At 36.8% G+C, this 15,420-nt stretch overlaps 2 protein-coding genes across 2 annotated transcripts in view; both read right to left on the reverse strand.

Moving 5' to 3' along the window:
- Positions 1-14,654, reverse strand: part of LOC139142157 (TIP41-like protein) — a 114,452-nt gene extending 99,798 nt beyond the window's left edge. Inside the window, exons 1-7 of the mRNA XM_070712001.1 lie at positions 14,170-14,654; positions 11,896-12,075; positions 10,418-10,520; positions 7,796-7,927; positions 6,943-7,038; positions 4,950-5,623; positions 2,934-3,584 (exon numbers count right to left, since the gene is read on the reverse strand). Of these exons, the coding sequence (XP_070568102.1) occupies positions 5,441-5,623; positions 6,943-7,038; positions 7,796-7,927; positions 10,418-10,520; positions 11,896-12,075; positions 14,170-14,333 (858 nt within the window). The 5' untranslated portion in view covers positions 14,334-14,654 and the 3' untranslated portion in view covers positions 2,934-3,584; positions 4,950-5,440. The remainder of the gene's footprint in view (positions 1-2,933; positions 3,585-4,949; positions 5,624-6,942; positions 7,039-7,795; positions 7,928-10,417; positions 10,521-11,895; positions 12,076-14,169) is intronic.
- LOC139142158 (biotin--protein ligase-like) overlaps positions 1-14,943 on the reverse strand; it is a 635,662-nt gene extending 620,719 nt beyond the window's left edge. Inside the window, exon 1 of the mRNA XM_070712006.1 lies at positions 14,913-14,943. The gene's annotated coding sequence lies outside the window, so the exon portion shown is untranslated. The remainder of the gene's footprint in view (positions 1-14,912) is intronic.
- Between the last annotated feature and the right edge of the window lie 477 nt (positions 14,944-15,420).

Genomic DNA, 15,420 nt, shown 5'->3' on the forward strand with positions numbered 1-15,420 from the left:
AGAGCTAGCGTACCAGGTACTTGTATCGGGCGAGTTGGCATCTGGCGAGTTGGAATCGGGCGAGTTGGTATCGGGCGAGTTGGTTCTGGGCGGGTTGGAAAAAGTGCGAGTTGACTGGTACCCCGTAAAACAAGGTTCTTTTACAAGGTAAAGCGAAAAAACCTTGTAGATTATATTGGCAATATCTACTTAGCATGCGCAATGAACTATGCAAATTGTACGACCTGCTCCGTCACAGAACGGAGATAATGTCTGAGCTCGGAGGGAGGTCAGCGGATACTTATGATGTGGGATGTGGGACTTAGAGGAGCACCAGCTAGCAGCTGATGGGGGGGGGGGGGAGGAATTGTGAAAATGGAGGTGTAGATAATTTTTTTTTCACCCATTTACAGCATTTTTTTTTTCAAAAGCATGCTCGCACAACAAATTATTTGCTGCACAACTGAAGGCAATGCAATATATTTCATTTGTTCTCAAAATGAAGTGCACGTGCATATGTTGTGCATGTCTAAGTTCATTCATGCACACTGTAATCTTTATTGCAGAATTTTGCATATCTAATCCCTTCTCACCTTAGAAAATTTTTAAATATCCAGATCTCAAAGATCAAAGTACTACGGTTGGTTCTAAACATTCATTTTTGGTAATTCCAGCTACTCGCATCACATTTTCTGCCTTCATCTCAGGGAAATGGTAACATTTCTTTTCTCACTTTGGGGTTTTGCGGCAAATTATTTTATCATTCTCCAGGGGGGGATGACAATATTCCCCCTCCCTAATCCTCCAGCCCCTCCTTCAGAAATCAAATGATTCTGCCATTAGCATGCTCGGTAAAAAACGTGGGGCTGAAATCAATCTATCGATTGACCAAACAACTAGGTCAAAGGAAATCAGTAATAAATGCAAAAGGCATCGCTCATACTTACATACACAGTCGATCAACGCGTTAACATGAAACTACGGCGGTTTTGCAATTTTAGTCATTCTTTCGTGATCAGTTTTTGAAGGCAGGTAGTGTTTACACCCCTAATTGTCGTTGTATACCGTACACATGCAATTATTGTTTGAAAGTATGTTGAGCTATTGCGATATATATTACAAAAGGGAGTGCACAACTACATGTTGGCCTCGTTTCCTGTGGTATTTGACATAATTTTCATTTTGGAAACTTCAAAAATTAAGGTGCCTTCCTTGTAGAGTTGAATTAATGATATATTGTCTCTCTTAATTCCATTCTTTTCCGCTCAAAAATTCTGTGGGCGAAAAATGGACTCTAATTAAGAGAAACTAATTTTTTATTTGGTGTGGCTATTCCGTTCCGTTCCGCTCATTCCGTTCCGCAAATTAGTGTAAGCCCGCTCAAAAGAGTTTAACTCGAGAACGCGTGAACGGAAGTCCACCAGATTTTCACAGATGTTTGTCGAATGGGTTATCTCTAAAACCGTTTCTCAGTTATCTAATGTAGGTCTTTAGAGTAGAGTTATCGCTGCTTAATTAGACGGCATTGTGAGACTAATCGTTTGATAAACTTTGATTCAGCACTGAAAAAACTAAGGCTTTTTTCAAAAATCTGAGACACGGTTTTGTAGCCAGTATTCTGAAGTGCAATTACTCATTGACACCTAGACAATAGCCCCCTTCCACTCCGACTTAAACTTTTTTACGTCAGTTTAATACCCGATTTCTTTACACTTTCACTAAAAATCTTAATGAAAATCCAATTTTCTTGATCAAAGAAAAAAATTCATAGAAATAGCTTTCTTGTGATATATAATACCGGTACTTGGGTAGAAATACACAACTTGATGGCAAACTTCACATTTGAAAAGAGGTCGTCGCAAAGGTGGAAAGCTATTTTAAGTATCGTCTTGTTTACGTCGATCTGCCACCGATGGTGGCTCTCTATGGGTGGATAATGATAATATGCCACAGCCAAACATCACCAGAAAGTGCAATTACTTCCTATATTTGTGCACAACAAAGAAGACATAGAGATACAACAATACAACACTCAAAGAAACTGCACAGTGATCTACCTTTAGCATTAATATGGAAGTGATGAATATTTAGCTTTATGATTTGATAAACAATTCTTTGATCTAAGGGAGATACAGATGAAGCATGATAATCATGCGTTGTTAATTTGTTACGTTGCATTATCTGTGACTGGTACAAGGCTTTTTAAAAGTGCCATTTAACAACTTGAAGCATGGGCAGAAGTATGTTGTAAGATCAGTACTTGAACAAGAAATTGTAAATGAGTGGTCCGATAAAAAATATGGCACTTCAGATGTACTGGTAGAATCTGTTCGTTCTTGAAGTATCAAATCAAAATTGTAGAATTTAACATTGAATAAACTGCAAATATCTCCAATGTGTACATCGTGAATAAATGATTTACTGAAAACAAAATTTTTCACACATGACTTCTCTAGTTTTTATAACAATGAGCAAGTTGAGTCGAGAATGGTTTTAAGGACAATTACTGAATGAATATCTTCATAAAATGTTAGACTTTGTGAAAGTAGACCTGTGACATCATTCTACGGTACAACAGTCATTCTGCCCCTTCTTGCATACTAACCAATCATAATTGACAATAATGTCTTTTCAGTGAAAACTGTTCAAGAAATGTTTTCAAAACTCTTCTCCATTGACTATAAGTTTTGCCTCATGACTGAGTCCACTGCTCTCACTGTTTCAAACATATTTTGCAATAACTGAGACTTGTGAATTTGAAGTTCTTTGTGAAAGAAAAAATCCAGCAAGCCATTCACTATACAAAGCTCTGAAACTTGTTTCAGATTCTAATAAAATAGCAATGGCACAGTGATTAGAATCTTTTCAATGTACTTTATTCCCATTGGAATTTCTTTGCTGATGAAACGACATGTAACGGAGTGAGTTCTATTAGCTGTGTCTTAAAAATTTGCATTTTCAGCTCGAAATTATTGCTTCCACAAATGAAATTTAGATAACTTGATTCAATAGACTGAATAATTCTTTTCAACAATGAAATGTGCTGCAACACCATCATTGCACTTTATATTTATTTGCACATGGTTTTTTTCAACAAAGTAATTGATTGATGTGATACCATATAAAATGCAGGCAAATGCATTAACAAAACAAATTTCGCCACTTTTTAATTTAAAATCGATCCTGCACAGAAATACTAGTTTGAAAATGGGTTTGGCACACTTTGTCAGAAATATTTAATCCAGAACTTTGGAGGTAGCAGACATACTTCTTTGCTATTGAGGTTACATACCGGAGGAGTAGACTGCAAAGAGAAAGCTTCCCTACCAAACTTCAGTGAATGCAGTTCTTCAAATCATGAGTCATGAAATGTCTTTGTGGTCTGGTCTCCACAGGTATACTGGACCAGGAACTGCCGAGGGTTATAGGACAGTTATCCTGGAAACTTACCCATAGGACACCTGATTTAACCCTAGTCTCAACTGGGTGGTAGGAAGTGTCCAGGTGTCTCGGGGGCAGGGATACTGTCTTGTTACCAATGCTAGAACTGCTACAGCTGCATGGCAGAGAAAGAAAAACTTCCAGTTAAGGTAGAATCATAGACCCTTGAGAAAAACGGGCCAGGCAACTGCTGTGGTTTGTTTGTGCGATCTATCTTGGAATATATTAACATTGTTTGCCAAGCAGTCCCAGACAACAATACTTTGTACTTAACACTGAATCTCATTAACGATCAAACTGACGTTCTGTCATATGTACAGTTTGCTCTTGCATAGCACGTTCCGAGTAATGACACAGAGAATTTTGAGGTTTTTTTTTATACCAGTCATGGTGAATGTTCTGGTTACGATGAAGATCACATTTGGGATTCTAGCCAAACCAACAGGAAAACACCAGACGATAAAAACAGTGTACATTTAGCCATAGACGCTACAGAAAACTCTTGCTAGATATCGACAATATAAATTTACATTCCCTACAATAAAAATCTCTGATAACAACAAACATTTACAAGTAAGACAGGTCTACACTTCCCAAGTCCTGCGAAACAAAAATCTGACCTTTATTTCATCTGTCAAGCAAAATTTGACGAAAATCAGGGTTTACAAAAAATGACTACTCCATCGGAGCTCAAATACACGACCTCTAACATTTTGGTACTGTTTTAGCCTAAAGAAACACCAAAGTTCGGATATGCTACACATGTCTACACCTGCAAAGTACTAGAAAATATATTTTTAACTCTGACTTTCGCTATCAGGCGAAACTTTGCGATAAATCGGGACTCTACAACGGTTGGTGGAGTCAGAAGCTGTAAGGTAGACATGCATTTACACAAAGCTGAATGCTGTCCTCGCAAATTTGGCCGTTCACAGTTTTCAAACAACAACATTTCAGAAGTTAACATACATACTTTGCCGAATCATGGAGCACTCCTTGCACAGAGAATATTCCAACGGTTAAAAAACTGCAAAAACGAGGGAAAATGCGGAGATACACGGACAATTACGGAATGTAAACAACTCAGTGATGTCAACTGCTGTTAAATCTGGTGCTGCAGTGATATGTGTTTCGGATTTCTATTCAAAACTTTGTCACTTTACAGCAACATATTGACTCCCTACAGACTTCTAGTTGCATCAAATCTTACTACCAATATGTAAAAAGTACTTTAAAACCATTTTGACGATTTATTCTCAAAATAATTGCAACACGTTTCTTTCTAAAAATGGACTTGCGGGTAATCCGAAATGTCTTGTAATCCGAAAACGTTATTACCGTTACCCGCATGCACGTGTCTATGAACCGGACGTTGTGCAGTCGATCGGGTCCAGCTTCATTCCATCCCCGACCCATTAACATCTCTTAATTATTCCAAGTAGGATCGCATGCCGCTAATCCCATAGACCCTTTGTTCTCTATCGCAGTTGCCTGTCCCGTTTTTCTCGAGGGTCTATGGTAGAATGTACCTCGGGGACTGATATTTTGCCTCTCAAGTTCTTACACTTCTTTTCTGGTCTACCACTTCTGGGGGATCCTTTTTTAAAGCTCTCAGAGTGAGAAAAATTTTCACAGTCTTAGTTTTTCGAAAATTGGAAATTTTATTTTTCCCTATAGAGTTTACACAGGGATGGCAGCCATTTTGAATTTCAAATATCGGTAAATGTTTGGTAATTTGTTTCTCTAGTACCAAACTTTGCATGGTGACCCCTGATTTTTATTCTTGATTTGGTAATTATTGAAAGTTTTATTTGGGAAAGTTTGAGCAAACTTTTTAAGTCTTTCGCTTTCAAAGCGCATACTATCTTAATGTCACAGGACCACAAAATATGATTGAAAAACCTAATGGCAAAATGTAAACATCTGACAAAACACTGAATTATTCCTAATTATTCAAAATGTCTCCATTCAAAAGTCACGCCTACAAGTATTTATAATTCCTACTCAATGTACAAAATTTTTAGTTTTCACAATCTGCTGACTCTGGGAACTCCAATTTTTCATACAATTCTGTAACAACATCTAGATGGTCTGCTACTTCTAGTGGGTTGGTAAATTTACTTGAAGAAACTCCACCACTGAGCAGGTCAGCAATTTTCTTCTCTTTGGACGTGAACTCTCTTAACATGTAATTCCACTCAGCCTGCAAAGAGAAAAATTTAGCGGGTCTTTTAATGTTGAAAAGAATGTATAAATAAAGGACTGGATCAGATAATTCTGATTCACAAACATGATAACACTGTTTCAGCTCATTGGTCTTATGATTAAGCAATGCCCCAAAGTTTGTTGGAAAAAAGTTCTTGAAGTTTTCAACACAAATGTACAGATATACATAGCATAAAGTTCTCACCAGATAAACGCCTGATGTGAGAGTATCTATTTATGATAATTAGGGTGTATTCAGGTAGAAAGCACCTCACGGACAGTTATTTCATATTCAGACAGTAGCTCTCAAAGTTGTACAATACTTTATCCATAAGTTGCCATGTTGGCTCATTTTTAAATCTGTAGTTCTCACCCTCTTGTTTTTGTGAAAATTCAACATGAAAGATTTATGGCCATTTTAATGTCTGTATACAGTATTCTGGATAATTTGTTATTTAGAAAAAAAATTGCACAGTGACCCAAGATTTTCATTTTTGTTTTGAAAGAAAATCCACAACATTCATCAATTGAATACCAGCTTGTCTGTTAATTGACATTGTCGCTATGGTTGAGTTTCTTGAGGAAAGCTTAAGCCAAAACTGAAGTTCTGAGGTGTGTGCTACCTTTTGAAGGTGTCGTACAAGTAGGGCAAAGGAAAATGACGTGTTATTGATAATAGTGAATACTCATGGAAAGCATCATGTGCTCAGTAGCAATTCTTGATTTTGTAAAAAAATGAACTTTTAATTTGACTCAGATTCATGTCAGTCAGTGTTGGTATGAATGATTGGTAACATGACCACTTTCAAGCAGAATGAATTACCTTCTTGGCAGAAGATGATAATACTTGCTGTACATTTCCTTTTTCATCCTTCATGATGTCATGATTTGAAGTTCTCATTAGTTTTTATCACTAAGGTAGTTCATGCCTCGAAAATGAAAGACTTGAACTTGTACACAAATTTTCCTTAAGCAAACCTTCAACTAGTCACTTTCAAAATCAAGAGTTAAAAAATAAAGGGTCACTCTCCAAATTTTGGTACCAGAGAAACGAATAGCCCATTAATTACTGATATTTGAAAGTTCAAAATGACTGCCTTCTCTGTGTTGTCCCTATGGGGAAAATATATTTCCCAAAGTGAGTCCAATAAATGGTAGCCCAAAAGAATATTTTTAAAGTTTGAGAGTCAATATCTGTCCCTAAGGTGCATTCTACCTTAACCTATACTCAGCTGAATTGCTCAGGTGGTACATGTTGATGCTTAAATCCTTACCAACCTAAGAGAGCTAGAAGTGTCGAGTGTAATTTACACTTACTTCATGATAAATTCTGGTGTCATTTATCCTGATGAGGACATTGTCAATCCTTAGGAAATATCTTAGTAGGATGAAGAAGCTGGTCTGCATGACTCTCTGGAAAGCAAGAAGATACATTAAGGTCCCATTAGCTCTATCTTTTGGACTTTTTTCGATAAGCTGGTTTGAATCAAATGCAACTTATGTATTATGCTTTACAAACACCGAAGTGTGCCTACACAATTTTTTTCAAACATTTAGATTTCAACGACTAAATAATTTTTGGGTTGCACTTCAAATATGGCTGCTGCAAATGTGCACGTGAGTATCTAAATTAAATGAATTGAAATAGTGACATCTTCAAAGAATATATGGCTTAGTAACTGGAATACCAAAAATCACTCTGAAGTTTAGATGGCACTTTTATGGCAAACAAAATGCAAAAATACAGCTAATGGGGTTTAAACATTACTAGCCATTGCATGTTTCAGAGTTAAACTTTTGCATTTGGAAATTTTAATAGATACTTGTACAACTTCAAGTTGGAACCAGACAATTTGTGTTACAACTATGTGATCATGATTCTATGTGTTATAACAGTGTTACATAATGCTAAGTTAGGGCACACTATACATGTATGTGTAATAGAGATGATTACACGAGTTTTGTGAGAAGAAAATTATTATGATAATCTAATCTAGCTTCTAATCATGTAAGATTTCTAATCTATTCTTGTGAGCTTTTAACTCAAAACATGCAAAAGGCAAATATGATCTCATATCCTGTAAATGCATGATCAGAATACACAAATTTCTTTGAAATGTTGTGACTGTATTCTATGACAGAAATGACAAATAATCACACACAGACTCACCACTTTGACACTCAGAAAGGCTGTCCCATTGTCAGCAAGTTCATCTTCAAACAACACAACTTCTTCAAAGAAGAAAATTTTCTCTCTGATTTTCAGCTTTTCCATATCAATCCTAAGATCTGTCGGAGTAGACTATAAAACAAATATTTTAAGTTGGACAGTCTTTCATCAATAAATATGGTTACAAAATGTTAGTATCACACACACTTTTTACAAAATTTTCATTTTCACTATCTGTTCCAATGTCATTTACCTTGTTCATTAACCTTTCATATGACAAACTTTAAAAGGACAACATAAACAAGTCATCGTTGATGACACAGTCCCCGCTTGTCCATTTTGTTATAATCTTTGGTGTCTAGGTAGCTGTGGTCTAGGTAGCTGTGGAATGACATTGATGCAACGGGTACATCAGGCATGTGACTTGCATAATAAAGTAATCTGAGGAACATTCAATAAATGACTCCTCTCTGCCGGTAATGACCACTCAAGGAATTTTTGATTACATCACACATAACGATGCCCTTACTGCCTCCAGTGTCATGATGGCACATACTATACACATGGTTTGGTGGAATTTTTGAAATGGTATGGGATCGGGTATGTTGTTGTAATCAGCCATTTCGGATCATATAATGAAACAAATTAATGTGCACAGGAATGCAGCCATAGTATTTTATCTTCGTATCACGTTTGAACAAAATCAGTCCATTGAGGGACAGTGACCTATGTTTATGTTTCAAAGACATAAAAAATTCACTCCAAAATTTTAATCAAATGGCTGTCTATTGACCATATGGATCATAGCACAAAATTAGTAGACATGCATATGTATGCCATTGTACTTTATCTTTGTACCAAGTCTCAACAACATTGGTTAAAGAATTACCGACCATCTGACAGCGATATTGGAAAAAAATGACGATCTGGCAGCCATATTGGAACATGTGTCACGAAGTAAATTGACATGTATATGTATGCCATAGTGCTTGATCTTTGTGCCAAGTTTGGACAAAATGGGTGTAATGACCTTGAATTACGATTCAAAGACATGCAAAATTCCAACAAAATGGGGCCGACTCGCAGCGATTTCGAAGCTGTTATCCAATTGGTTGGCAGAATCTTACCGTTATAATGAAATAATACAAATAAACTCCCTAAGTTGCTGTGAATAGTGACAATCGACCAATCAGATATAACCTTGCAAACACGCTGCGAGTCAGCCGCAAAATGGCAGTTCTGCAGCCATATTGGATCCTATCGCAAGCTTAATTGATACATGCATATGTATGCCATTGTGCTTTGCCTTTGTGCCAAGTTTGAACCAAATCGGTTCAAGGATGTTTGAGTTATGGTTCAAAGACATGAAAAAATCGCAAAAAAATGGCCGCCTGTCGGCCATATTGGATCATATCACGAAGTAAATTGGTGTCCATATGACGGACATAATGTTTTGCTTTTGTGCCACATTTGAACAGAATCGGTTCAAGGATGTCTGAGTTATGGTTCAAAGACATGAAAAATCGCAAAAAAATGGCCGCCTGTCGGCCATATTGGATCATATCACGAAGTAAATTGGTGTCCATATGACGGACATAATGTTTTGCTTTTGTGCCACATTTGAACAGAATCGGTTCAAGGATGTCTGAGTTATGGTTCAAAGACATGAAAAATCGCAACAAAATGGCCGCCTCACGCCCATATTGGATCGTATCGCAATATAATTTGACCTGCATATGTAGGACATAGTGTTATGCCTTTGTGTCAGTTTGAACAGAATCGGTTCAAGGATCTTTGAGTTATGGTTCAAAGACACGAAAAATCGCAAACAAAATGGCCGCCTCGTGGCCATATTGGATTGTATCACAAAATAATTTGACATGCATATGTAGGCCATAGTGTTATACCTTTGTGGCAAGTTTGAACAGAATCTGTTCAAGGATGTCTGAGTTATGGTCCAAAGACATGAAAAATCGCAACAAAATGACCGCCACGCGCCCATATTGAAACATATCGCGAAATAATTTGACATGGATATGAAAGCCATAATGTTATGCCTTTGTGCCAAGTTTGAGCAGAATGTGCTTAAGTATGTCTGAGTTATGGTCCAAAGACATGAAAAATCGCAATAAAATGGCCGCCTTGCGCCCATATTGGATCGTATCACAAAATAAATCGATGTGCATCTGTAGGTCATAGTGCTATACCTTTGTGCCAAGTTTGAACAAAATTAGTTTAGCAGTGTCTGAGAAACTGTTGATGACGGACGGACGGACGGACGGACGGACACACGGACGGGACCCAATCTATAAGTCCCCGCCGGACTTCGTCCGCGGGGACTAATAAAATTTCAGAAATAATTTGTTTGATTGTTAATTCACTTCATTGTGAATTACTTGCATCATTTCATCATACATGCAGACTTCTAAATCAGACTTTTGAGATAAAAATGTTTCTGATGAACTTAAAACTAGTGTTGCCACCAAAAGTATGCAAAACTTAAATCTATCATAGCTTAAAAGACTAAGTTAAAAAATATTTACTTCTTTGTTTGCTTATCAATGATCTGAGTGAGGGAAAGTGAGAACGTTCACAGCAATAATATAATTTTACAGGGTTTACCTTCATTTCTTTGCTGTTTTTTGAAAGAAGGGTTCCTTTGTAGTCTGTGGTAAAAGTCCAGTCAAAAGGTTTCACCACTTCATTGATAAACTCATTGTCTTGCCTGTCAATAAATAGAGTAATATTCTACGGTTTTTACATAAAACTATTCATAGACAATCTAAAACACTTACATGGTGAAGCAAAAGCACTGATTCTTTGCAAGTAGCTGTGGAATTTTCTAACTTTTTTCTTTGATATGTCCTATCATTCAAAAGGCCATGAAAATAAAAATCAGTGCAAAGTGCGACAGACTGCAAGCTCTTTTTAAAACTTATGGTACAGCCAGATGTCTGAGAACTACCATATTCTTCCACAAGATTTGTACCAATAAAATTCAGAAATGTATCAAATTCAAAAGTGCAATTGAATTCATATTCTTATATTTACACAATCATGTATGCCCTATTAGCCAACAATGGATGCAGCCTCGTACAATATGTTGTGCACAGTTTGTTTGAGTCCATTATTGGCTGGGAGGGAGTACATTATTCCTATAGTTTTGGCTATGCCAGTGAATTTGTAGATGTAGAAAACATCTTAGACTACAATGCTGGATAATCAGATACATTATTAGTAATAATCCAGGGAGGGGGATCACATTACAAAATTCACTGGCATTGACCAAGAAAGGAAGGTACATATTGTCTGTTACCGAACCATTGAAAACATTCTATCATCAAATGACATTTCACAGAGAACTTACTGGTCACAGTGTGTCAGAAATGGCACAACAATTTTTGGAAAGGAATATTCTATTTCAGGAAAAACGCAAACTTCTTCCGATATACAAGACTAGCCTGCTGCTCTCTCCAGAAGCATGTTTTTCAATTTATAGCTGTCGTGACAAGCAATATCCTGTACTGAGGCATGTTTGTCTGTTGAAGCAGTATAGACACCAACTGAACATCTAAGTATTTGTCTAATTGAACACTTAGGGGAGCTGTTCTACTCAGACTCAAAATTACATCCCCCCCCTCACCCAGAATGCATTGCTACAATACCAAAATCATGAATGACCTATGGGATGATAAAACCAAAAAGGTCTGATCCATATTGGACCAATATATGTGACTTAATGAACACTGCAGTCTACAGATCAGAACTATTTGAGTTACACGACACAAAAATTTATTATGTACACAAATGGTTGTCAATTGTTTTTTGACTGTTGGAAAGCAATACACACATATCAACCTTTACTACCCCTCTTTCTCCTCCTCTTATATGAAATTTGGGTCTCCTAAAAAAAATTATACATCACATATGATATCTCATCAAGTAGTATCATAACTTACATCGGCATACGGCTATTTCAGGTGCTGTGGAAGTCTTGCCTTGAAAACTAAGTCTTGCTGTAAAAACTACAACTGAATCATCTGCAGATGGCATAACTTAGTATTATGGCTGAAGGGCATCCCTACTCCTCATTACATTACCTTGCCTGCTGCCACTGTTCAGCCACTGCTACTTTCATCAAGTCATGTTTATCATCCACCAATTTCAATGCATCCAGAGCATTGAATTCAATACCAAAGCCATCTGTATGAGCTATGCGGAATACATTCTCACCAAATACCATCTCAGGTATCTGCGGCAAATGAAGTTCTCTCTGATACCTGGAAAACAAAATGACAATATTATTTCAATGTATTCAAACAAAATTAATGGCAACTTTAACCCTTTCACCACAATGGTTTTGCCCAAACCCATTGTTATCAATGGTTATTGTCTACCTGTTGACAGTGAATTGGGGTGGACTGGTGAAATTATAATTTTTGGGAGAAACCTACAGTGTGTAGGTATATCTAACCTTGTGAATTGTAACATGTATGCACTTGTTGTACAAATTTATAGATTAGTCACTTTAAGCGACTTCAACAAACATCTCTCTCCAGGATCCAGGAAAACCTTGGAAGACCAATGCATGTTGGCAAGATGTGTGGATTTCAAAATGTCTGAACAAGCAAATCGCTTCTGTATCATTATTGAAATGAGGCAGGTAAGAGACAACTTGACATTGACTGGTATTGCTAAATGCTTGGTAATTGCTATTAAGATTTCATAATTATATTTCGCAAAAGAGTTCTGCATTTAAAGACATTACAGTTTCATTAGGTTCACCTTTGATGTATTTTCCATTGTTTGTAGCTTTTTTGAAAAATACAGTTTCTTGTCCTCCTAAAATCATGTCGCAATGCCTTGTATTCAACACAGTGCATGTATGAAATGTCCAATGTTCTTATTGACAATTAAATTCATTTTCTTCAATAGAACATGCTGCATATGGTACACAATATTTTATGTCGCAAGCTTAATACCTTGCTTGTCCTCAAATGAACTTTATGAGGGAGTATCAATATCATTGTGTTTTTACATAAAAAATGGCAAAAATGAGATCAAAAGTCACAGCTTTTGTCCCTGTAACCCTTTCACCACCATGGTTTGGCTCAAATCAATGGTTACCCATGAGTGACTGTGGACCTGTTTACAGAGCACTGGGTGAATAGATTAGAGACATACGTTACGGGATCAAACTCCATTAGAATGGCAAGGGGACATTATGAAGCATTTCTGTGCAATGAGATTAAACTGAGTACTGTGGGAATAAAGGATTGCAATGATAGCCTTAATTTAAGACAGGCAAAGTTTGAAAGAATAATTTCTAAATCGATTTCTCCTCACAATGTATTATCTTCGAGGCTGTGAAAGATCATAATCAACTTGAATATTAACAAGAGACACATGGAACTGAATTGCTATCTTTGTTATGATACAGCAGACCAATGCAAAACTTTGAAAGAAAAATTGACTCAATGATTTTTGTTCATATGCTTATAAAATAAACAGCTCAATCAACTGCTATTATCCATAAATGACATCCATTATCACATATATGCATATAATGAAATGTACGCTGTTATCACACTCAGTGCATGTCAATATTGTCATTTATTTAAACATAAGTCTATCTCTGTTACATTCGCAATCCATCAAATTCAGACTATTAAGCCCAACACAATAACGAAGGAAAATATGATAATAAAATGAAAAAGCATCGTTTACCCTCTACAGCCTTTCATGCAAATATACTGAAAAGCTCATATCCCCCAAATTAAGGAATATGTAATAAAGATATGTTAAAACAAAACACTTTGACCAATCAATGGAAATCCCTTCAGCCAAATGTCTTATCAGCAAGCGAGTAATGTTGCAAAGCATACAAAATGTACATGGTTGTAAAGCAAATGAACAGAAAGACTGACTTCAACATAAAGTGTGTTTGTAATTTTAAAATATGAAGTATGTGGACATCATTTCAAAATGTATTGTTTTAGGGATATTCAGATTGACTCCAAAATATAGAAAACATGTCCTTGTGCATGGCAATACACAGCTAGTGTAACCACAAACCTTCTCAGTAGTAGGCTTATGGTGTAAATATGATTTTATAAATTTGGGAACAATAATATACATACAATCTGCCCTAGGATGGCTCAGTGTACTGGTGGCGAATCACATTTTCAGGGCTTCATTTCAAAGTTATACTCACGGTTTCTCTACCCCTTGGGTAGAGGAACCGTGTTACACTAGAGTAAAATAACATTAACCTACAAGGGAAGCTGAAACTCTACCCTACCCCTTGGTAAAGCATCTATACTACGATTGGGGGCAAGATCAAGAGTTCAGTTGTCTGAGCTAAACGTTCTCACCTGCAAACGGTACACATGTTTTCTGTACTCTCTTCATCATCACCAGTTTTACACTTCTCTGGTCTGACGCAGTTTGACTTAAGAATGTGGCTTTTCACCACAGTAATTGACCACGGTCCAAACTGGAAATTTTCCTTCATTCCGGATCTTTCAGTACCTGCCATTATTAGCAATATGAACGAGAACCTACACAAAAAAAAAACCTCCGAGGGCGCAGAGATGATAGCTGCAGAGCAGATGAACGATTCCGAATCCTTGAGATGATAATGTGTATTTACTCCATTTTTGCCTTGATGCAACGAGTAACTTTGGACATGGTTTCGAAAGAAAATTTACAGAAACTTGCACGGAAACCTATTACTTGCGATGGAAATGAGCATTCCAGTACAGAGCAAGGGGACCGACACTAACAACACGTACGATTTGTAGCAGTCACCCCACCAGTCACCACACCACTGCTATGTTGCTGGTAATTTGGGAACCCCAAGTTACTGATTATTTTATAATGCAGTATGGCTACCTTTATTTTATTGGAAAGTCACTAAAAGAATCCCGATGTGTGATATAGATTTGATGCAGAGTATTTCAGAGGACAAAACTTTTCTAAAAAATACAGCTTAACTTGTCACCATGATGGTTTTAAAAGATACTTCTCCTGATTTATACAAAAAAAATCGGACACTAGAAAAAATGAAAGACGAGTTAGGGTGTTTGAAATGCTGCATTTCTCAACTTGAAAATACGATGCTGAAGTTATTTTCGTATTCGTTTTCGTATTCGTTTTCGTATTCGTATTCGTATTCGTATTGGAGTCACTGACAGAAAATGTTATTTTTAGTCCAGGTTTCAGGTATGAAACGTGCAATATACGATATTTACTGAGGTTTAAATATTGTGATAATTTGATTCGTAATTTCATCTGCCAAATTTGGTTAAATTTACATAAATTTGCATTTGTAGATTTTAAAGAATTTTGTCCACCTCATTTTATTTGAAAAAAAATACTTAAAATCGGTTGGGATCTGGTATTAAAGGCAGCTTCTTCGCTTGCCATGTCTCTTGACCGGGCAGCTGGATGCACCCCGAGCTGCCCTGGACTGTACCATTGTTTTGCGGGGAGGGCAGATTTTTGTGAGGCGCTGCAGAACGGGTGACTGTTGAAAGCTATGATAAACGGGGGACTTGTCCAGGACAACCATCTAAATAAAAAAATGTGAAAACTGTTATATCCGGTCATCCTTTTGGACTCAC

The sequence above is a fragment of the Ptychodera flava genome, chromosome 10 (assembly GCF_041260155.1).
Source record: "Ptychodera flava strain L36383 chromosome 10, AS_Pfla_20210202, whole genome shotgun sequence".
NCBI classification, from domain to species: Eukaryota; Metazoa; Hemichordata; class Enteropneusta; family Ptychoderidae; genus Ptychodera; species Ptychodera flava.